This window comes from Gymnodraco acuticeps, unplaced genomic scaffold (genome assembly GCF_902827175.1).
Source record: "Gymnodraco acuticeps unplaced genomic scaffold, fGymAcu1.1, whole genome shotgun sequence".
Classification (NCBI taxonomy): Eukaryota; Metazoa; Chordata; class Actinopteri; order Perciformes; family Bathydraconidae; genus Gymnodraco; species Gymnodraco acuticeps.
The window spans coordinates 3,238,891-3,263,713 of record NW_022992222.1 but is presented as its reverse complement, the minus strand read 5'-3'; the positions used below and the strand labels follow the sequence as shown (position 1 = coordinate 3,263,713).

The 24,823-nt window shown below is 38.4% G+C and overlaps 2 protein-coding genes across 5 annotated transcripts; one reads left to right on the top strand and one right to left on the bottom strand.

Moving 5' to 3' along the window:
* Nucleotides 1-146: 146 nt before the first annotated feature.
* On the bottom strand, nt 147-7,686 carry LOC117539750 (G-protein coupled receptor family C group 6 member A-like). The gene is made up of 6 exons (XM_034206028.1): nt 7,618-7,686; nt 6,491-6,779; nt 5,589-6,401; nt 2,959-3,159; nt 2,757-2,874; nt 147-1,420 (listed from the first exon to the last, which is right to left on the bottom strand). Exons 2-6 carry the CDS (start codon nt 6,743-6,745, stop codon nt 495-497), a joined length of 2,313 nt encoding a protein of 770 aa, XP_034061919.1. The 5' UTR covers nt 6,746-6,779; nt 7,618-7,686; the 3' UTR covers nt 147-494.
* Nucleotides 7,687-9,262: 1,576 nt separating this feature from the next.
* On the top strand, nt 9,263-24,653 carry LOC117539745 (matrilin-3-like). Of its 4 annotated transcripts, XM_034206020.1 has the most exons (15): nt 9,263-9,683; nt 10,412-11,083; nt 13,585-13,704; nt 14,670-14,789; nt 17,036-17,155; nt 17,301-17,420; nt 18,809-18,928; nt 19,145-19,264; nt 20,077-20,196; nt 20,648-20,767; nt 20,913-21,032; nt 21,520-21,645; nt 21,778-21,897; nt 23,333-23,434; nt 23,680-24,653. In XM_034206020.1, the coding sequence occupies exons 1-15, from the start codon at nt 9,350-9,352 to the stop codon at nt 23,730-23,732; spliced, it is 2,487 nt and encodes an 828-aa protein (XP_034061911.1). In that variant the 5' UTR covers nt 9,263-9,349; the 3' UTR covers nt 23,733-24,653. The 4 variants fall into 4 exon arrangements, with proteins under 4 accessions (XP_034061911.1, XP_034061912.1, XP_034061914.1 ...); XM_034206021.1 differs by lacking the exon at nt 17,036-17,155 and having other exon boundaries at nt 9,264-9,683; XM_034206023.1 differs by lacking the exons at nt 14,670-14,789; nt 17,036-17,155 and having other exon boundaries at nt 9,265-9,683; nt 10,412-10,987.
* Nucleotides 24,654-24,823: the final 170 nt, after the last annotated feature.

Below are 24,823 nucleotides of genomic sequence, written 5' to 3'. Positions count from 1 at the left end.
GACAGACAGGAATCAAACACTAAGGGAACAGCAGAAGAAGAAAAAGTAAACACAAAGGGGAACAACAGAAAAAGACAGACAAGAAGTAAACACTAAGGGAACAGCAGAAGAAGAAAGACAGGAAGTAAACACTAAGGGAACAGCAGAAGAAGAAAGACAGGAAGTAAACACTAAGGGAACAGCAGAAGAAAACAGTCAGGAAGTAAACACTTAAGGGAACAACGGTGTGGGCTCTCGCAGTGTTTGAGTCGGTTTATAGAAGGAAAATGTAAATGGACTTGCTCAAAATGTTGCTAGAATAATGGAACATTTTATCATAGCAGAAGCAATGCAAACATTATTTATTTAATTAAACATGTTTTAATCAATACTTTGGGTCAAACTATTGATTTATATGTTAAGCAGCCGTCTGATAGGCTACATATTAAAACGATGCTATGATTTCACCACAGGAAGCTGTATTCTTGTGAACCAAATCATTTATGGATGGACGATCATGAGGTCACCACAGGCATGTTTGTCTGCTCGTAATGATTCCTGATGTACTCAGTAATTGCTTTCTCATTATTAATTTCTTTCCTGAACAACATAATGTAACATTTTGGGGCCAAGTGACAGCCGAGGATGCCGTAGCAAGAAATCAGAATGGCTATGCTTTCAATGGCTTGTGTGTAACTCCCGATCAAATTGATATAAATGGGGATGAAGAAAATCCAAACGATTAAAAATAGCAGCATACTGATGCTGATTAAATTTGCATTTGTATACAGATCTGGCAACTTTTTACCTTTGAAAGCAAACAGGAAACAACTAAGTGCCAAGAAGGCATTGTATCCTACCGTGGTAATGAAGAATGCATTGGAGCCCTTGTCACAATAAGTGAGGATGGTATTGCTTAATATGATTTCTTTAGGATGTGGGCCATAACAGATCATCCATATTACACACTGGATGACCTGGAACCCAGAGACGATTGTCACAACAGCCAGTGGCTGATTGACATTCTTTATCCAGGACCTCTTCTTCAGGTCAAAGTTAAAGCCCACTAAGATTTGGAGCAGGTTTGCCAGGATGCACGAGATGCAGAGGGAGGAAGCAATGCCGAAGACTGGCAGTCGCACCTTACAGAAAGTGTGATTTGTTTTTCCCGTAAAGCTTAATGAAAGGCAGAAACAGGCCAGCAAGGAAAAAAGCTCCACGAAACTCAAGTAACCCCCGACCGCCTTCACAATGGGAGTTTTCCGATAGATTGTAAACACAACAGCAAAACCAATGGTGACAATTATACCAAATAATTCCAATACACTCAAAAAGACAATGAAAGGGTGTGACCGCTTTAGGAAATCATTATTTTTCAACAAACACTTATCCCTATTCTCAGATGAATATTCCTTTGTCCTGCAGCATTTACATTCCTCTCCTAAAGAAGGTAAAAAAAAATAATAAATGCAAATGTATTTGCATGAGGAAAGAATAGTATCATTATGATGAAAACACTCCATTGAAAAGGGTTATGTGAGAGGTTCTTGAAAACAAATTGTTTTGCTTTACATAAATGAATAAATGGCAAACCCCAGCATCTGTATCCCTTTACCGTGCAACAGTGTGACAGAAGAGTTTGGAATATTTGCAAATTCATGCAAATTCTTGCAAAATTGTCTTCAGACATTTGGGAAAACAAAACATTGACATGATATTATTTAATTGAGTTCCTGTTAAAAGAGTTTAAATTGTGCACTTTTTAGTTTTAATCCATTTTGAATGCAGAATGTAATAATTAAACTCTTTTTCAGATTATAACTTAAACAAAAAATATTTGTTTCCTAAAAAGCTTATTAAAAGTTATTAAAACATTTTTCAAGGAAGATCGAAGAACTGAGATTCTTATCAGACTTGAATATTTCGAGTTGTAGATGCAGAAAAGGCATGTATCTTTACATTAAAACGTTCAGTTCTTGTAAACCAACAATGGTATTTTATTTGCAATTGTAAAGACCTAAGAACTGGACTGATCCTTAGTCTTGTTGGGGACTCTAACAGCCACAGTCTGCACGTTTTTTACATTCTCCCGAAACAGAAGTCCTTTAATAATTCATATTTTCTTAATATTAAAGTAGGTCTAAGTCCATTATTACACCAATATTTCAGACCAGGTGTGTGGTCTGTAACCTCAGAGAATAAGGCTGAGCAATGACTATTAATCATTCTTTAATCTTTTTAGTTTTATCTTTATTCACTGGAGAACAAAAGAAGACATTTATGTATCCTTTCTGAGTAACCCATTGGCTTGTGAGTTTGTCAATTTGGCCATTGCCATCTTAGTTTTTGAGTTGTTGCCATTTTAGTGTTTGGAACCAGAAGTGACACCAAAGGGTGGAGCTAAATAAAAACAAAAGCTAAACAAGACAGTTTTAGGCGACACACACAATATTTTCAGAACTAAGGGGAAGTACATTTTAAGCTTTATATTCATGCAGCCTACATTTCAACATAGCATGAAGAACCGAGGGGCTCTAAATGCAATTAACAAACCATTTTACAAATGAATTATTCCAAATGAAATTCAATCTACCACTAACAAATGCAGAGCAGAGTAGAACACAGTTGGTATGTGTAAGAAAGGAAAGTAATATCAAACTGTGTTTCTGGAAATGCGATTATATCCTCAGTTATTTATCCATAATTAGGGTCCTCTTAGCGGATAAACATTTAAACATCTGAGCTTGGGGTTATTTCATACAAGAAGAAACACTTACCATCAGAATACTCTCCGTCTGCACATGGAACGCAGTCATTGCAGCACACTTTGCCTTTGTTCTGCTTTTTCAACTCCTGCCCCGGTTTACAAGTTTTAGAGCAATTGAAGGCTGTTACCTGTAAACGGAAAAACCCAATTAGTGCAAAAATCATAACCAATTTTGGGGAAAAAAATTATAATGACATTCTGACCTTACCGACCTTATTTCTAACAAGATAATGTGGGACTGTGATATTTCCTTCTGGCTCGTATTCTCCAATTTTTGTTATGCGTGTGCTCTCCTTGGATTGAGTCATGTTCCAATATAGAATGTCATATCCTAAAAAAGGGTCTCCATTGGAGTCAAATTGAATATGTGTGCCGTTCACAGTGAAGTTAACTTTCTTGATTTCCATAAGAAGCTGTAGAGATAAACATAAACAGAACTACATTGATGTTACATAAAATACACAAGTTTGTTATTTCCTCTATGACTACACATAATAAAACAGGAAATAATTCATATAGGAGACCATTTCCAAAATATTTCGAAAGGTATATAAAAAAAGAATGAGTCCTTAACCTCGGAAATTAGTTCGCATTTTTTTTTCACTTCTGGTCCCCGAAGGGGATTACATTCCTAAAATGAGGTCTTTGGTTAACATAACCTTAAAGGAGTTTACAGTTTGTTCCAAGGCAGAAAATATATCACTTTTCTTGTAAGTTTTGAAACTTTCACTAGTGTTGAAAAAATTGGTTGCTAACAAGTGTCTAAATTAGATTACCAATGATGTGTCGGCAAACACAGGGAAACGCAATAACCCAGTGATGGTGACGTTAAATCCATTCAATCATATAGTTTGTTTTTAGGCCATTAGCAATCTGGCGTTTCGTCTGCTTTTTGTAGAGGGAACCAACGTAATGCTATCTTTAGAGTTGGTGTACAAAATCACGTCCTTCATCCAGAACTCTATAAGGCTACCATCAGCAAACAATCTATTTTGTTTAGTGTAGGAAATGGAGACCCGAGGAAACTGCTAGCATTTCTCAGTCAAACTGAAACAAAATCTGTCTGCAGCCACTCTAAAGCCAATACAATATTTCACATTAGTGTAATCAAGACTAAGTTACATTAAGTGTACAATACATTATGGTTTTACAGGGGAATTATATGCAGACATTTATTGGCCAGGGGTAACTTCCTGAAGTTTCTATTGTTATCCTTCTACTGTTCTCAACCTGATAAATAATGACAAAAACTATAAACAAGTTTTTTAATGTAGGGATTAAACAAAGGTGATGTAACCTGTTAATCAGTGAAATGTAGAAGTGCTATTGGGATGATCTTGTTTGGAGAGCCAGGCTAGCTTTTCCTTGTGTTTCCAGTCTCTATGCTAGGCTAAGCTAACTAGCAAGAGTTGGCTGTATCCTTTAACCCAGTGGTTCTCAACTGATCAGGCCTCTGGACCCACTTTTTCCTTTGTCAATAAATCGCGACCCGAAATTTTGAACCACTCAAATCTATTCAACAAAAAATAGTGCTGTAATACGCTTTTCAGCATACATTATTAATTAAAGTGAAACTGTATAACATAAAAAGGCACACATGCTGAAAACCCAACCCCAGAAGGGGGGTCTGGGGGGATTCTCCCCCACAGGAGATTTCTAGAAATACTAACATATAAACTACGCATTCTGGTACACTCTGAGAAGAAAATAAAGAAATCTATTGCTACCCGACATATGAATAACATGTTATGCCATTGTTTGTTTTTCACTTTGTTCTGACAGCTGAACTTGCCGGTGTGACTAAAGACCGAAGGGCGCCGGAGGGCGCCGGAGGGCGCGCTGGATGGACGTAATCGGCACTTGGGGTCCATGAGCCCTCCCCTCACTGCACAGGTAATCACTCTGCATCGTGACCCACAGCAAAACAGTCCCACCCTCGCATTCCCACAACACCCCCTCATGCTCCCAGTTGGCTTGAGAGCTGCTTCACCAGACCCTAAAGTGAGATAGGTATCTCTAGATAGCTTTGGGCACATGTCATCAATTACCTACTAGCAATTGATACTCCATGTATAGTCTTGGAAGGTATATTGCGCATAATCAGCGCAATCATCCCGCATAATCAGGGATGTATATATGCATATGTAAAGATTGGTATCATCCTCCGGCCCCATCCAGCCCCATCCAGCGCCCTCCGGCGCCTTCCGGCGCGCCCTTCGGTCTTTAGTCACACCCGAACTTGCTGCTCCTTACAGAGAGAAGAGCAAAGAGGAGAGAGTCTGAATTACTTTAAATTGTGGATAAGGGTAGATCTATGGGGTAGATAGCTCCCATTGTTCTGTGACCTGCCAATCATCAAACCGGGGGTCATATTTCATTATGTGTTCATTTGTATCTGAAGTTGTACCCATGGATGTATAAAGAATAGTTGACTTCCGGCAACAATCTTGATTCTGATTGTCCAGAAGACTCGAAAAAACATCAGCAAAGATGTTTAATTGAGAAGATGATCACTACGTGACAGAAGTTTTCAAAACCGTTTATGGTCTCCGCCCGGTACTTCCAGTCCAACGCCGACTGCATGCACAGCGTTAGAAAATCGGGCCTTCAAAATAAAAGTTTGACTTTTTTCCCAATAACAAAAAATCTTTTTTTCAAGTTTTTTCTTCTTCACTCACACATCTGCGACCCAGTCGAAACGACCCACCAGTTGAGAACCACTGCTTTAAAAACGCATAGATTGGTTTAAATCTTCTCATTAAGCTCTGCAAGTAATCATCTTTATAGACATAATGTACATTTGCAATGCAAAAATATATAAGCAAAAATAACTCTACTGTACCTCCAAGGCTGTAAAGTTAGTGCTTCTTTTACACTGGCGGTGGTCACACTTTAGCAGGCTCCTTAGACCCTCAACAATGACTTCAACAGCTAAGTAAGTATTGTATGATGCATCCTGGTCAATGTAATTGGTCAAGTCCATTGGGTCCAGACACTTGAGGATCTTTTTGGCTGTTTTCTTTAGGGGGAAGTTGCTTTCTCTGTTCTCCTCAGACTTAGTGGGACAAAATTGAGTCATGTAATTATTGAGGATGGCGTTAGTGGTCCCGTTGAACATTGACGAAATGACATAGTCTTTAAACCCAGGCACCTCATTCCTTTTCGAGATGAATCCAAAAACTTCCCCTGCCTTCTCAATGCCTGACAGTGAAGAGAGTTTTTCAGAGGTAGACCATGTATCAGAGGCAATCCAAGTTCTGTTGAGAGAGTATTTAACAGCGGCCCCAATGATGGCAGCGACGTTGGATTGCTTGGTGAACAAGATGATGGCCTCAGCTGTGGAATTGTTGATTTTTCTCACCAGCTCATCCAGACAGTCATTGGCCTTTGAATTGTTCTGGGAAAAGTAGCCAGGCAGGATGTCACTGAATTCAATGCAGATATCCTTCATTTCATCGAAAATATCCTTGAGGGTATCACTACCATACTTCCCATACTCATCATCACTTCCCACAATACCCACCGTTTTCCAATTAAACTTCTTCACCAGCTCAGCAATGGCCTTTGTCTGATGTTTATCACTAGGAATCGTTCGCAGAAAAGTGGGGAACTTCAACTTCCTGCTGAGAAGCTCGCTTGTGGCAGAGTAGCTAATCTGTGACAAACAGGAATACATCTGGTTGAAATTGTACTGCATTACTCATCAGTAATCTTGAAAATGTCAAAAGTACAGCAAAGACAAACCTGAGCAACTGATGACAGAGCAAGAACACGTGCAACAGCTATTGATACTTCAGAACTTCCTGCTCCTATCACTGCCTTTGTTTTGGGTTCAGCTAGCAAACAGCTGTGAGGGTCTGAATGGTTCTTCAGCAACTCGTGCGTCGCTCTGATGGCAAAGCTCACATCTGCACAAGTGTCATAGATGTCAAATCCTATGGTGTAGTTGGGTAGAGGCCTTGGTGTGCGCTTGTTTATTTCTCTGATGGCGTATATCATCACTTGTGTGCGAAGAAACTGTCGGATTTCATATCTGCAACAATTGACAAAGGATAAATAGAATTTCCTAAATGGTTCATTTATACTACAGTCATGTAAATCAGTGGATGCCCAACTTTCTTTCAGACATACCCTGACAGAAGAGCCCTATCATCAAGACCACGCATCAGCTTACTAACGTGTTCATTTGGTTTTTAACAATAACTGGATATAATTAAACACTTTAACTCCAAGACACTTCGCAAAAATATTTCCGTACAATTTTTAAAGAATTTTACACAACTGTTACAATATATTATTCATATAATTCAAGTGGCAATGTTTGGATTGGTTTAGTCAAGTTACCATTTGAACTGCTAGTAAAAGAAGCAATACATTTTACCATTTTAACCATTTATCTATACCCTAAAATGTGCTAAATACATGTACAAGCTATTGTTGTTGTATTATTTTGGATGTACACTTTCTAATCAAATCGTCATTACATATTTTTCAAATCCTTTCAATCTTCAGCTGCACATTTCCGAAATAACATACATTATATTATTGAATTACAGCTGGTAAAACAGGAGCTTATTTTAATTTGACTATACTGCTGGATAGCTTGTTAATTTCAGAAAGCTATCAATAATATCAATATGATTGTGAAGTTTTATCTTAAACTATAATTATACATGACAACATTTTCATTGATTATATTAAAAGAGAGTAAAAAGTACAATATTCATCTTGGAATTGTATTGGTGTAGAAATATAACGAACCAGGAAATAGTGCGTTAAAATTGTACTTTAGTACAGTACTTGAGTTAATGTACCTAGTTACTTTCAGAATCACAGATGTAAATGGACTAATATCATAAGAGCATACTTACTGAGTACAAGAGAGTGGTCCAGGCGCTGTGCTCCTATTGGTTTTCACATGAATAGGGAAAAGTCCTCCGATGATTATATCCCCAGGAGATTCTGCATGTAGAACACTAGGCTCTCCTGACCAAGGGAGAAATACACAGACGATACTCGCTAATAACCATAATAAAAACATTGTGGATACACAGGGCTTAAACACATGACATTATCTGTTCCTCTCTCTGGACTATTAAAGGGTTTCTGGACAACAGATGTAATGTAACTGAGTCTTGTAGGACGTCAGTATGGATTATTTGCATTGTCAGATGGAATCTGCAACTTCATGCAAAATACTTACTTAGAAAAAGGTTGGTATAACAACAACAAGGTGGTTTACTCGTAACCCGAGATAAAACAGGTTCTGTATTTGACTACTCTTTGAATAGTGGAATGGCTCTTGTATTTAGGTCACGCACCCAAACTGTGGTGCAGTTTGCTAAAGAATCCAAGAGAGGGCAACATGCTACATGGTGATTATGCTTTCTGAGTATCAGCTGCCCTAGAATTAATCAAGTTTGTCTTTATAGTTCTATGGTATTTGTTCAGGTCCCACTGCGAGAGTAATATCGAGATAATACTTTATATAAATCCTTTTTATTTAATATATTATTACTTATTTTTGCAAATGTATTCAGGTCCACATATTATTATAATCCACATTTATTATTGTCCTAACAGTCCTGAAAATGTTATCTCTGCAGTGTCAAAGGTCAATAATGAAATTCCTAGCTTCTTGTTAACAACAAAATAATAATAATAATAATAATAATAATAATAATAACAATAAAAGCTTTTTCATACATATGATGCAGCTCAATTATGTCAGCAGAGGTCACAATTGCAACACTTATAAGAAAATATTAGAAAACATGCTGTATGTTTGGAATACTGTAGTATCTGTTTAACCTCTGAAAGACACTAAATGCATGCAACATTAATATCTTCTCATGAAAAATGATTACAAACAGTGGTAGAATTACCAATATATTGAAAGTAAAGTTACGCCACACTATAAAAATACTCATGCATGCTTTTATAATTTTACACAAGTAGGAGCACAAACGTTTTAGCAGAACTCGTACTAATATTGAATTTAACTATTACTGAAAGGTCAATGACTAACCAGCTAACCTCTTTATACTATACTTAATATTTATGTCAACAATTTAAATGCAGCTGAAAACATATTTATTCAATTTGGCTTATAATGAAAGCAGATAGTATGGTAAGTTTATGTTTAGGGTTTCTTTTTAGTTTTTGTTCTGTTATAACGCCTTGTGCGGAATGCTTTGGCAATACTATGTTTAAAATGTGGTGATCAATAAAGCCCCTTTGTATTGTATTGTATTGTATAGTACTTTTGACATGTAGCCTACCTGTTCTTGTACTGTTGATAGTTACATTCCACCACTTAGCAGAAAGGTTATGTGTAATTAAAGTTGTAATGGTTATTATAAAATGTCTGTAGAGATTACTGCTGCTTTGAGACCTCCCTCTTCCTTCACTTCCCCCAAATGCCTACTACTCCCCACGCCTTGTGGGCAGTGTGTACAGCATAATATAAATAGAATGCAGTCAGCTGTGGAAGTAGAGACAGAGGTGCATCTAGATCATAGATTTATAGATAGATTTATACATCGACTGTATAAATCAAGATCCAGACCAGAGGCGAAGGGAACACAACTGTGTGCAGGCAACATGACCTCGTTAACCTGGAGACTGCTTTGTTTCATTTGCCTCCTGGCGCCTGGAACTGTGGGAACTTCCACACAGTTTGGGTCACGCAGCCGGCAGATCCACTCAATACGTCCTTCAATCCCACGAGTATCCTTGCAGGTCTCTCCAAGAGTCCATCAGCGCTTTGAAGAGATCAAATCTATTGAACCGAGATTTGAAGAAGATCCGATTGCTGAAAGTTTCCTAGAGGTCCAGCAGCCGGGTGCTCAGTCAGCACGAAGGTCCCAGCAGCAGCAGGGGGCCCGGGCCGGGGCCAACAGCTACCTGCAGGAGAGACAGGGAGCAGACAATGGAGGTGGGTTGGTGCTATAGATGTTATGTTTTATCCTGCTGTGCATGCGTGCTATACCCTCACATTTGCTCACCATGCATTTGTCATGTTTTGGACAAATTTGTTCAAATTTGGTGTGAAACCTTTAAACAAACTGACAATACCAGCTAGTATATACATATTATTTAGCACATTTAAAATGCTGTTATGGACTTATAAATAGTGGATTTCTATTAGTCTGTAAGCTCAAATAACTAGTAATCCTTGAATAACCAAGTGGTTTGTTAAACAACAGTTCCTTTTCTAACCATATGAATACAAATAATAAAAAATGCATTACTATCACTTTAACTAAGTTGAAATATTTTCATTTATGCTTGAAGGATATACCAACAATAAATCATTCCATTTCAATTAACAAATGAATAAAGATCATTAGCGACATCAGATACTTTAATGAAGATTTCCTTGTCGTGCCATTATTTATATCTCCCTTTGCTGAGTTTCCGTAAAGCACTTGCAAGACTATCAGTTAGTATTACATTTTGATGGAATTTTTAAGAAGACAGTATTTCAAATTGACATTTTAGGTGATAAGATATTCTAGTATGTTTCTTTACGTTATTTTGTCGTTGGAAAATAATTGTTCCATTCTCGCAAATTAGGAGTTTTAGCACTGTATCTTCAATGCACATACGTTGGAAAATACACGCTTTGACATTTAAAAGCATTTGTTTTCTTTCTTTTTGCAGCAACAAGTTCCAACTGCAAAAATCGTCCTATAGACCTGGTCTTCATTATAGACAGCTCCCGCAGTGTACGCCCTTCTGAGTTTGAAAAGGCCAAGGAGTTCCTGCAACACATGGTGGAGAGCATGGCGATCGGCTCAGATGCCACACGAGTCGGCCTTGTCAATTATGCCAGCACGGTGAAGATCGAGTTTCTTCTGAAGACGTATTTTTCGAAGTCAGCCATGAAGCAGGCACTGGCACAAGTCGAGCCTCTCGCTTCAGGCACCATGACAGGATTAGCCATCAAGACTACCATGGAGAAAGCTTTCACTGTGGAAGCAGGAGCCCGAACTGGCTCCGCGAACATCGCCAAAGTAGCCATTATCGTGACGGATGGGAGGCCCCAGGATAAGGTGGAGGAAATATCAGCCGCAGCTCGGGCATCTGGGATTGAGATCTATGCAGTGGGAGTAGACAGAGCCGATATGATGTCCCTGCGCCTCATGGCTAGCCAGCCACACGATGACCATGTATTCTACGTGGAGACCTATGGTGTCATTGAGAAGCTCACTTTAAAATTTAGGGAAACCTTGTGTGGTAAGGATGATAATGATGGGAGTGCGGATATACCAGTAGATGACCTAATTGATGATTATGGACTAGGTGGCAGGAAAGACGGTAAAGGAAACAAGGGTATGTCAGATCCGTTCTTTAAATTTCACCTGTGATTATATGGGCAGCACCATAGAGGGAATCTCCATTCTAAAGTCAATGGCCTTCTTCTTTAGTCTTACAAACAAGGGCAGTAACTAGGGATTTACCGCCGCTTGTTGTGTTTGGGTTTACAACAAAAGGTTGTTCACTAACAAATGTTGATTATAAGTGTGCAGGCAACATTTAACATGTCCTATTAGTCATGTACTAACTGACTTAAAGAAGAAGACACAGCTCTGAGCACTGGTTGATCGGCCAATTCAGATACAATTCTACAACCTTGAACACTTTTAAAATGGTTGAAACCTGATATGATGCTGCCTATACTTCACATGGAGCGCGGCTGCTATTTGCACTGCATCTTGTGCCTTATGCCATTTGCCCTGCATAGTTTCCTGAAGACATGCTAAGCTACCACAGGTCCACAATTAGGGCTTTTGCTAAATGTGACAGAAAATTAACGGCCACTCATCCTGCAAGGCAGAAACTACACTGAACAAAAATATAAACGCAACACTTTTGTTTTTGCTCCCATTTTTCATGAGATGAACTCAAAGATCTAAAACATTTTCTATTTACACAAAATAACCATTTCTCTCAAATATTGTTCACAAATCTGAAAAAATCTGTGATAGTGAGCACTTCTCCTTTGCCGAGATAATCCATCCCACCTCACAGGTGTGGCATATCAAGATGCTGATTAGACAGCATGATTATTGCACAGGTGTGCCTTAGGCTGGCCACAACAAAAGGCCACTCTGAAACGGGCAGTTTTGCTTTATTGGGGGGGTCTGGGGGGGTCCGAAAACCAGTCAGTATCTGGTGTGAGGGGTAGGGTTAGGGTTAGGGTAATGTTGTGAATTGAGTGGCCCATGGTGGTGGTGGGGTTATGGTATGGGCAGGTGTATGTTATGGATGACGAACACAGGCCACTCGATTCACAACATTACCCTAACTCTAACCCTAACCCTACCCCTAACCCTAATCCTACCCCTCACACCAGATACTGACTGGTTTTTGGACCCCCCCAGACCCCCCCAATAAAGCAAAATTGCGCGTTTCAGAGTGGCCTTTTATTGTGGCCAGCCTAAGGCACACCTGTGCAATAATCATGCTGTCTAATCAGCATCTTGATATGCCACACCTGTGAGGTGGGATGGATTATCTCGGCAAAGGAGAAGTGCTCACTATCACAGATTCACACCCTTACCCTAACTCTACAGATTTGTGAACAATATTTGAGAGAAATGGTTATTTTGTGTAAATAGAAAATGTTTTAGATCTTTGAGTTCATCTCATGAAAAATGGGAGCAAAAACAAAAGTGTTGCATTTATATTTTTGTTCAGTGTAAGTTAGCTTGCGCTACATTTTACTTTGAATGTATTTGAATGGACACATTAATATTTGAGTACATTTCTCAGTCAACCTAAGTTTTCACATTATTTTATCTTTAAATATGCTAATCAAAAAAAGAAGATTAAATATTGTTTAAACAAATAGTTTGACATTTTAGGAAAATACTTTTTATGCAGGGAATATTGATACCACTCATAAATGTAACAGTTCAACATGAGTAGCCGGTTAACATAGCTTAGCATAAACGTTGAGTGACACATTTTGGACTAGGCAAAGAACAGTGATAACATTATTACAAGGACAAAATGTCAGTCTTCTTCTTTTAACTTGTGTCTGTCAGCAAATATTCAGTATATGTTAGCAATGGGACAATATAGTTGTTTTTGAAGCACTCCGGATACCGTAGTATTGATTGAGCAAAAGAGGCATAACGCATTGGCCGAAATGCAAACTCTTTACCCATCAGCTATTGTCTGATGATGATTTAGCTTAAAGTTAGCTTAAAATTTGCTTAAAATTGGCTTGTATACTATACTATACTGGCTACTTTGTCTCTCAACCCCTACAGCTGAAACACGCAGCTCAAGTAAACATAGAAATATCCACAATCTTAGCCCTTAGCCCAGCTCTTTCATCAATTTCCCAACCCACTAGCTAGCATATTACAAAAAATTGATAAAAAATGTCAGCTTTTATTTGTCTCATAACTTTTGGTATCACCCAAACTAGCAAGGTAACGGCTAAGGTTACCTGCTAGGCATGCAAACTTCTCCTTCAACCTGTGGAGTAAGTTCAGCCACCCTATGTGATTTTGTGTTTGCAAGGTTTGAAATGCATGCAAATAAAGATGGTCAGGTGTCTAAAAGTCTAAAGCCAGTAAAACATTGTGGAATTGACAAATGACAACGTCTCTTCCTTTCTTCACAAATAACAGGATTTTACAACAAGAAATTCATATATTATACTTGTATTTTGGAGCACAGAGATCAAGCAAGCTAATCTGCATCTAGCTATGTAGATAACAAAATGCATGATTAATACATACTAACAAATGACTAACAGAGATATAAAGCAAAATGATTGATTTCATAAGCCAATCAGACTTTGGAGTGTTTTTTTTCAGGTTTGGATGCATGTGCTCAGGGAAACAATTGCCAACATCTGTGTGTCAACAATGGCAACTCGTACAACTGCAAGTGTCGCGAGGGCTACGTCTTGAACCCGGACAAGAAAACATGCGCACGTAAGAATCTTTATATCTGTCTTAATGTTTCAGTGTCACAAAATCTCATTGTGTTTTAGCTCTATTTAAAAAAGAAAATGGTAAAATGCTCATATGAGAACTTTGACAGAACCTTGGAATTCTGAGTTATAAGCTTTGTAGCTCCTTTTGGATTTATTACAGTTATCACAGAACTTTTTGCTGTGAACACACTCACTAGAGGTACATACTCTAAAAGTTAATAACGAGTAGTAGATCCTCTTCTCTTCCCAGTCAGAGGGACTGCATATCACAGTTTAGTAGGTTAGCTCCACCAACTTTAGGTGTTTTAAACCTGGAATTAGGCTTGCTGCCAAGGTATGCACTTTAGAGCCAAAAAGAATCAAAATAAGCTGTAAGCAGTTGTATAAACCTCATGGCTGGAAAGTTGACAACTCAGCTTCCATTCCACAGCCACCAACTCTTTCTGACATTAACAATGAACATTAAAGACTTAAGGATCTTATGGAGGACATAGAAAACCTTTAAAACTCGTCAAAAATGTGGTGGTCAAAGCAAAGCGAAAGACAATTTAAAGGGGGATGAGACATGTTTGAAATCGAACTGACTCATGGTACCTCATGTAGTAAGACTTAGTTGTTTAGATTTGGAATAGTCTCTTTTTAGGTTTAGATACATGTGCCCAAGGACATGACTGCAGCAATGATCCTTCATAGCTTTGCAACTGTCGTAGGGAAGATGTGTTGAATGCAGAATAGAAGACATGTTTACGTTAGAAGCTGAATATCTTTCATGCCTCTGTTGTTTGTTCCGATGACTGAAAGTAGCTGGTGAGGCACATGGTACAGTGGGAACCACTTAGCTCGACTAAACAGGAGAAACTTTAGTTTATGTAAACTGTAACAATTATAACTACGAAGCAAAGGCTCTACAATAGCTTTCCTAAATAAGGGTTTTGTGTCAGACGTGGGAGTTTTTCTTTTCAGATATGGATTCATGTTCCCAAAGACATGACTGCGAACACATTTGTGTCAGCACTGATGATTCCTACATCTGCAAATGTGAAATGGGATATATTTTGAATGCAGACCAGAAAACATGTTCACGTAAGCACCTTTTAATTGATTTGGAATATCACATCCACATCTGTAAGCATTAATTGGATAGTAAATGCCTTTTTTCCCTGCATAGAAACATCATTTAACTATGGTTGTTGAGGTACTTTGTACAAACTTGTGATTAATATCACAATTTCTGCTTAGCATTTTCTCATTAAGTTGTTGAGCGCCACCTGAATACCTAAGAGACTTGGGAGACTGATTGATGTAGAAAGAGGAGTGGAGCGTATAACCACATAGTGGAAGAAGCAATTGTCAGACTGAGGTACCAACAGTACTGGCTTTCCTGGACTGATATGATGATTTTTCAGTTATGAGCCATGTGCAAATGGACGTGATTGCCAGCCCATTTGTGAAAACAATGATGAATCGTACATCTGCAAATGTCAAGTGGGATACAAGTTAAATGCAGAACAAAAAACATGCTCACGTAAGAACCTGGCCCTTATGATATGCATGTCTTAGTGCACTTAGAAGAGAACTTGAACAATTGTTTCAATTTGCTTGGTAATTAATAATTGGTTCAAGGTTCAAAGCATTTGGCAACACCATTGTATTGTGTTTCTATTAATGCTGGCTTTTCCTGATAGCATAACCGTTAGCTCCGGAAGTTTCTTTTCAGGTTTCGATACATGTGACCAGGGACATGACTGCCAGCATACTTGTGAGACAAATGGTGATTCATACATTTGCAAGTGTCGTGAGGGATATTTTTTGAATGCAGACCAAAAAACTTGCTCACGTAAGAACCTCATTCTTACCAAATAATGTTATCACATGTCAGGGGGCAGTGTCTTGGATCTACCTTGATGTAGCTGAAACATGCTTGAAGTGTTGGTGTGTCTCTCCAAGTTTGATTTGGACAGAAACTTAAAGTTGAAGCACTGTGCTGTGGACAAATGTACATGAGATATTGTAGATTGTTTCAAATGACTAGGAAGTCAAGTTTGAATACTTTTTGAATGGGCAGAAAGTTTGGAGACTTGAGAAACTGATGCACCCCAAACTGTAAATCGATTGGTGCCACTTTAAAAGCCCCACTATGTACTTGTAGGTGGCTATAATTTAATGAAGTCATTTACAACTTTGAGTGTGTCTTTTCAGGTTCAGATACTTGTACCCAAGGACATGACTGCCAACATATTTGCATTAACAATGGTTCATCGTACATCTGCAAATGTCAAGTGGGATACGTGTTGAATGCAGATCAGAAAACATGCTCACGTAAGAACTTGTGATTTTTGACTTGATATGCATGTCCTTGACTGTGGTCGACTACAACCTTTTTGTTATTATTGTATATGCTTTAGATTAAATGCAGAAAAGGCATACATCTTTTGGCCATGGACTTGATAGATATCTGTTTTAAATGTTGGCCAATTGTAAGCTTTACCCAGGAGGTTTGCTGTTGATGTTAGCTGTGTAGGTGTCTCTTTTCTCATGCTCATGTAGAAAGAGGACCTTGAGATATGTCTGACTTAATTCAGTAACTATGGATTATTACACATTGCATAAATGTAAATGCTTATAAAGTCAGAATAATCCAGAGAAAAATCCAGTGGAACCTGTTTAAAACCTGTTGATCCATCTAAGAGACCACAGCAGACAGTATAAGACTTTGTAAGCTATGTTTGTTAGCTGTTAGCTTTCTTCTCAGGTTCGAATACATGTGCCCAGGGACATGACTGCCAGCATATTTGTGTCAAAAATGGTGATTCTCACCTTTGCACATGTCATGATGGATATGTTTTGAATGGGGACCAGAAAACGTGCTCAAGTAAGAACTTGAATTTAACTTTAACATTTGAAATGCATGTTGTGGTGCTTTGTTTCAATTTTCCCTTATAATCCATTATTTAGGTGCATGACTAAATATTGCAGAAGCCATTGTCTGTAGGGTTGAAATGTAATATATGCTAATGGTGTTTGCCAGAAACCACCACCATTGCTAACCAGTGAAAGAGTTAGGGTAAGGGTTAGGGTTGAATTTCAAGTGCTTGCTCAAGTACAATGTGTCATGTTCCCTTCAAAGTTCTTCTTAGTACATCCGCATCGCAATATTTTATTCATTTGGGTTATTGGCTTTTAGCAGCAAGAGCTAATGAAGCACAGATCAGGTCTAGGGAGATCATCAATTGAAACCATCTTTAGACATAAAGGGTCAACTGTCAAAGGCCTTCTTGAATGATTATCTGAGCTGTCATATCACATGTATGCGATATGTCTCTTTTCAGGTTCTGATCCATGTGCTAATGGTCATGATTGCCAGCACTTATGTGTAAACAGTGATAAGTCATATATCTGCATGTGTCTGGTGGGATATGTCTTGAATCCAGACAAGAAAACATGCTCACGTAAGAACCCCAGACTTAAGTTTTACGAGTTGATGGACTGTCTTAGAGTTTATTATTCTGACCCATCCTAGATTCCATTGCTTTCTAATGGATCCTTGATTAATGTAAATTGAGCCCATTAAGATGTCTAAGTGTTTCATTTTAGGTTCAGACACATGTGCCCAGGGACATGACTGCCAGCATGTTTGTGTCAGCACTGATGACTCGTTTGTCTGCAAGTGTCGAATGGGATATGTGTTGAACGCAGACCAGAAAACATGCTCACGTAAGAACTCTGACCTTTATAAAAGACATGATGTTTTTGCCACAGTGTTTTAGATTTCCCTAGAATGTTATTTTCTACTTTGTACATGGTCAGACACATTTCATATCACCTCTTGTAAGTGTTGATACTTAAAGGGCAGTTAGCTCATTGGGAACAAACTCTTCCCATTGTGGAATTCTAAAGTCAAGACCTTCTTGACTAATGTTCAGCTAAGTAAGATGTGGAAGTGTTTCTTTTCAGGATCAGATACATGTTCCCAGGGACATGATTGCCAACAGATTTGTGTCAACAGTGATGACTCGTTTGTCTGCAAATGTCATGTGGATTATGTATTGAATGCAGACCAGAAAACATGCTCACGATAAGCACCTGATTTGTTTCAATATGCTTATTTGTCTGTGGTGTGATCCAGCATCTCAAATAATCCACAAAACGCCTTGAAGCTTCAAAAACAGGGTTCATCAGAGCTGTTGTGGCAGTTTTCAATTCTTGTAGAATAGAATCAAATTGTGAGAGATGAAACCCTCTTTAATGGTCACACATGCAGAGCACACAGCACACACAGTGAAATGTGTTCTCTGCTGTTAACCCATCCTAGTACCAGGAGTCTAGTACTAGGAGCAGTGGGCAGCTATTGTACAGCGCCCGGGGAGCAATGGGAGTGCATAGGGTTAGAGAGGAAACATGTTAATAATCATTTAAAGTATATACTCACACATATAAGACGTAAAAGAAAATCACAACAGACAATATGCAAATCAATTACAACTGTTTTTCAGTCTCTCATTCCTTAAATCAAGAGCACAGCACACTTATGTCTTATTAACTGTGTTGTTAATGACTGGATCAGTAGAAGTAGTGCTTATCGTTGGACATTGGCTTTAGTTGCAGTCAACTGGCTGGCTTTTCCTGATACATGTGACCAGGGACATGACTGCCAGCATACTTGTGAGACAAATGGTGATTCATACATTTGCAAGTGTCGTGAGGGATATTTGTTGAATGCAGACCAAAAAACTTGCTCACGTAAGAACCTCATTCTTACCAAATAATGTTATCACATGTCAGGGGGCAGTGTCTTGGATCTACCTTGATGTAGCTGAAACATGCTTGAAGTGTTGGTGTGTCTCTCCAAGTTTGATTTGGACAGAAACTTAAAGTTGAAGCACTGTGCTGTGGACAAATGTACATGAGATATTGTAGATTGTTTCAAATGACAAGGAAGTCAAGTTTGAATACTTTTTGAATGGGCAGAAAGTTTGGAGACTTGAGAAACTGATGCACCCCAAACTGTAAATCGATTGGTGCCACTTTAAAAGCCCCACTATGTACTGGTAGGTGGCTATAATTTAATGAAGTCATTTACAACTTTGAGTGTGTCTTTTCAGGTTTAGATACTTGTACCCAAGGACATGACTGCCAACATATTTGCATTAACAATGGTTCATCGTACATCTGCAAATGTCAAGTGAGATACGTGTTGAATGCAGATCAGAAAACATGCTCACGTAAGAACTTGTGATTTTTGACTTGATATGCATGTCCTTGACTGTGGTCCACTACAACCTTTTTGTTATTATTGTATATGCTTTAGATTAAATGCAGAAAAGGCATAAATCTTTTGGCCATGGACTTGATAGATATCTGTTTTAAATGTTGGCCAATTGTAAGCTTTACCCAGGAGGTTTGCTGTTGATGTTAGCTGTGTAGGTGTCTCTTTTCAGGTTCTGATGCATGTACCCAGGGACATGAGTGCCAACATATTTGTTTGAAAAATGGCGATTCTTACTATTGCATGTGTCATGAGGGATATGTGTTGAACGCAGACCAGAACACCTGCTCACGTAAGAACTTGAATTTTAATTTTGAACTGTCTTTGACATGACTTGCATAATAGTAAATCTGCTCATGTAGAAAGAGGACCTTGAGATATGTCTGACTTAATTCAGTAACTATGGATTATTACACATTGCATAAATGCTTATAAAGTCAGAATAATCCAGAGAAAAATCCAGTGGAACCTGTTTAAAACCTGTTGATCCATCTAAGAGACCACAGCAGACAGTGTAAGACTTTGCAAGCTATGTTTGTTAGCTGTTAGCTTTCTTCTCAGTAGTATAGTAGTATTCGTTTATTAGTCCCCAAGGGGAAAATGGGTTGCAGCACATCACAGAGGCATTTCAAAAAGTTAAGACAATACATCACTGACAACAACATAGACACAGATAAAAACAAACAGACATAAGAAAACCAGATATCGGCAGACATGACAAGGGGCCTATAGGCCCTCATTTGCGAAATAGGGGGGACAGGGCCAGACCAGCTGGGTAAACAGTGCGTCCTAGCCATCATTTATTCAGGAGTTTGATGGCTTGTGGGACGAAAGACAGCCTAGATCTGTTCTTTTTGAAATAAGGGGCACGATATCTCCGCCCGGATGGCAACAATTCAAAGTAAGAGGCAAGAGGGTGCCTCAGGTCACTCACAATATTGTGTGCCAGTTTTAAAACTCTGTCCTTATATAAGCATTCTATATTAGCCAATGAGATTCCTGTCAATTTACTGGACAGTGTTATGGCCCTCCTGACTGACTTTTTCTGTGCCTCAGTTGCGTTGCCGAACCAGCATATAATGCCGAATGAGAGCACACTCTCAGGTTCGAATACATGTGCCCAGGGACATGACTGCCAGCATATTTGTGTCAAAAATGGTGATTCTCACCTTTGCACATGTCATGATGGATATGTTTTGAATGGGGACCAGAAAACGTGCTCAAGTAAGAACTTGAATTTAACTTTAACATTTGAAATGCATGTTGTGGTGCTTTGTTTCAATTTCCCCTTATAATCCATTATTTAGGTGCATGACTAAATATTGCAGAAGCCATTGTCTGTAGGGTTGAAATGTAATATATGCTAATGGTGTTTGCCAGAAACCACCACCATTGCTAACCAGTGAAAGAGTTAGGGTAAGGGTTAGGGTTGAATTTCAAGTGCTTGCTCACGTACAATGTGTCATGTTCCCTTCAAAGTTCTTCTTAGTACATCGCAATATTTTATTCATTTGGGTTATTGGCTTTTAGCAGCAAGAGCTAATGAAGCACAGATCAGGTCTAGGGAGATCATCAATTGAAACCATCTTTAGACATAAAGGGTCAACTGTCAAAGGCCTTCTTGAATGATTATCTGAGCTGTCATATCACATGTATGCGATATGTCTCTTTTCAGGTTCTGATCCATGTGCTAATGGTCATGATTGCCAGCACTTATGTGTAAACAGTGATAAGTCATATATCTGCATGTGTCTGGTGGGATATGTCTTGAATCCAGACAAGAAAACATGCTCACGTAAGAAACCCAGACTTAAGTTTTACGAGTTGATGGACTGTCTTAGAGTTTATTATTCTGACCCATCCTAGATTCCATTGGTTTCTAATGGCTCCTTGATTAATGTAAATTGAGCCCATTAAGATGTCTAAGTGTTTCATTTTAGGTTCAGACACATGTGCCCAGGGACATGACTGCCAACATGTTTGTGTCAGCACTGATGACTCGTTTGTCTGCAAGTGTCGAATGGGATATGTGTTGAACGCAGACCAGAAAACATGCTCACGTAAGAACTCTGACCTTTATAAAATACATGATGTTTTTGCCACAGTGTTTTAGATTTCCCTAGAATGTTATTTTCTGCAGTTTTGCAGTTTTCAATTCTTGTAGAATAGAATCAAATTGGGAGGGATGAAACCCTCTTTAATGGTCACACATGCAGAGCACACAGCACACACAGTGAAATGTGTGTTCTGCTTTTAACCCATCCTAGTACCAGGAGTCTAGTACTAGGAGCAATGGGCAGCTATTGTACAGCAATGGGGGTGGGGGGGTTGTCCGGTGCCTTGCTCAAGTGCACCACGGCTATTTGTTTGCAGTTTTAAGGTTAGCTTTTAAAACCCTGAGATATTGAGACTGGGAATGTTGTAAATTATTGGTCACATGGCTGATGCATCCATTTCTTTTGAAGGGAACTGTGACCAAATGATCTTCAAACAGCTAAGTGATTGTTATTGATGTCATAAAACTGAGGTGTGAGCTTCTCTTTTCAGGTTCATCTTCGGATGCATGTCCCCAGGGACACAATTGCCAGCACATTTGTGCCAAAAATGGGAACTCTTACATCTGCAAGTGTCGGGTTGGGTACATCTTGAACATGGATCAGAAAACATGCTCACGTAAGAAACGTTTTCATTTTCCCTAAACATTGGTCCAATACTTCAAGATGATTGACATTATTCCATAGTAGCTCGAAAGACTGTTTCTGCACGACACCACAAACTAACTTCAATGGGAATGTCTCTTTCCAGGTTCAGATGCATGTGCTCAGGGGCATGACTGCCAGCAGATCTGCATCAACAATGGTTCCTCTTACAACTGCAAGTGTGAAGTGGGATACGTAATGAATTCTGACCAGAAAACATGCTCACGTAAGAACCTGGATTCACTGTTGAACATACATAATGCTGTCTGTGTATTTAAACCATTCAACAGATTTCCCATTACTTGGATTAGATCTATTTTGAACAATGTTTCACCCACCTGTCTATTGCCTTGTAAGCTGTCTTGTGTAGCTAGTGTTGAGCTTGGCATGAGAACATTTGCCAATATGGCACCAATACGCCATAAAGTTTGGCGTACCTGGACATAGTTTGGAGTCCCCAGTGTCAACAGCTTGCTGTGGGCTCCTTGAAATCGGTATAAAACCTGAAGGCTTTATTAAAGATGGGTTGGACAATGTGCTTGACTTGACAAGAGCCACCTTGAACTATGCAAGACAATTTAAGGTGAGAGGGTGAGGTTGGAGTCATTTCTTTTTCAATTGCTATACATCCAAAATTGATTTATTTGATATTGTGTCATATTTCAACCCGAATTTGCTCTCCTAAAAGGTCTATAGGCTTGACTATTTTCCCACTAGTATTACTGAAATCGGCCTATCCTTTTGTGGATGCTAGTCTGTGAACACGGACATTTTCTAATTTGGTCTTCACTTGAAAAACATCTACCAATAATGAACAGACCTGGTTAGAGAAATTAGAGGGAAGAAGCAGTCCAATCAGACATTTCTTAAAGTGGTACAACAAACAGCCCTGAGGTGTGGTTATACATTTCACATGTTGGGGAGGTGAACACTGGTGTCTAGCAATTTTGCATCCATGTTCACATTAAGGGTTTAGCTTGTATGGCCATAAGTCTCTAAACCTGTAAACAAACTTACAAAAATCGCTGACAATTTGTGAATGCAGACCCGATATAGAGTCCTTTACAAGCTCTTACCAATCGTCTATGCTCACACATGTACATTTCACTGCACAGCTTGAGGTAGGAAATTGGTCAAGCCTATAGCACTAATAGGGGGCTTTATATGTTTTATTATATTGCATGAACTTGGGTTTAAATAGTTTTTATACATCTTGTGTCTGTCTTTTTACATTCTTTAGCTATGGAGACGTCTGCAGTTGGCTGGAACTAAAACCACTGTCCAACGATAAGCACTACTTCTACTGATCCAGTCATTAACAACACAGTTAATAAGACATAAGTGTGCTGTGCTCTTGATTTAAGGAATGAGAGACTGAAAAACAGTTGTAATTGATTTGCATATTGTCTGTTGTGATTTAAAGTATATACTTTAAATGATTATTAACATGTTTCCTCTCTAACCCTATGCACTCCCAGGTTGTGATTATCTAGATTGAATAAAAATGTTCTTTAAATAATCTCATGCACAAAAGCAAATTCACAAAAGTAAAAACCTTGTTGTTTTAGAGCTCTGGAGTATACCAAAGAAACTTCACTGAACATTGTGAAACACCTCTTGCATGCTTTGACCTTCTCCATATTGTTTTCTCATGCTTTCAGAGGAAATGAGAGGTGAGATAACTCAAGATGCCTGCATGTGTGAAGCTCAGATTTTGTTCCAGAAAAAAGTGCAGTCCACCATTCAGGAGCTGAGCAGAAAACATATCCTTTTGCATGAAAGGCTTTGAAGAATCACATTTTTGAAATTGTGAATATTATGTGAAAGAAAATGCTTTGTGCCTCTTGAAATGTTAGACATTTGCACTAGCTTGAGTTGCTGGCTGCTATAGTCGTTTTGTCTTATTAATACTTTTATTAATGAGTATACATGAGATTTTAATCTATAGTTTAAGTTTTCAAGATTTCAAGTACAATTTTCAATTATATTTCCTTGACAGCCTGTCCACTTGATGAACTTTCAGACAAAGTAACCCTGATTGAGGGCGAGCAGCAGTATTGAGAACAGCGGTGAAGACATGTTCAAGACTAGCAATGAATCCAATAATTTTTAACCTGCAGAAATCCTCTGTAACCCTTACAAAATGTCTTAAGATGCTTTATATTATAAACATTTATTTTGCATTCACAATGCTGTCTGGTTCTACTTCTGTAAAGTATGTCATAACTGGTGTAAATGTTTAAATATCCATGTATATTTTTGAGAAAGCTACAATTCCTCATGGCAGTGTAAGCCAGTGAGTTGAGACTTAAACCAAGATATTTAGGGAAGTAATAGTTTAAAGTTTCCTTTCATTATGAATAGTAGGATGGTGTTTTTTGTTGAAATGTTTAGTGTGGTGTATCAACTCCTCTGAGAAAATGTCTTGGTAGAACAAACTATAATGTTAACACAACAACTAATCTCTCATACAACAAGAGTATTGTTGTTACCCCTCTGATTGCAGCATTATTATACAAAGAATAAATCCTTATCCAATTGGATCGTGGCATTGTTAGATCACATTAAATTACTAAAATACTTTTCGTAGAACCTGAAATGTTGCAACTATTGTGCGGTGTTAATTGGTTATTAGTGTTTTGTTTGTAACAGACAGGATTAATTGTTTAATGGGGAGACGGAACACTGTTCATGGAGTTCAAATGTTTTCTGGCTGCTTCAAAACTTTGCACCCTTGACAAGTTGGCAGTGAGCTGTCCTGGAGATTTAAGTCAAGCTCCATTTCACATCCAACTAAAAGATTAATTCACTGCTCAATTTCTTCATCATAAAAACATGTGAAACAAATTGAAGAGATTATTTGTGTAGCAAGCCACTTTGTGTACATTGACAGTTAGGTATGTTATGGTGTTTTTGTGACAACATGTCTATATAAGTGCCTGCACATGGAAATTAAATATTCTGAAATAATCGACCCCGTAACTCTCTTGTATTGTGTTTTTACTCTTAGTAACCAAGCTTGAAAAAAATCAAGCTTTCTTGGGAGTGACTATGATATATGTATTACAATTTTAAAACAATTAGTCAATATAATAACATGCACCGTTGTATGAAAATGACTTTTTAACGTTTTCATTTGCTAATTTATTTAA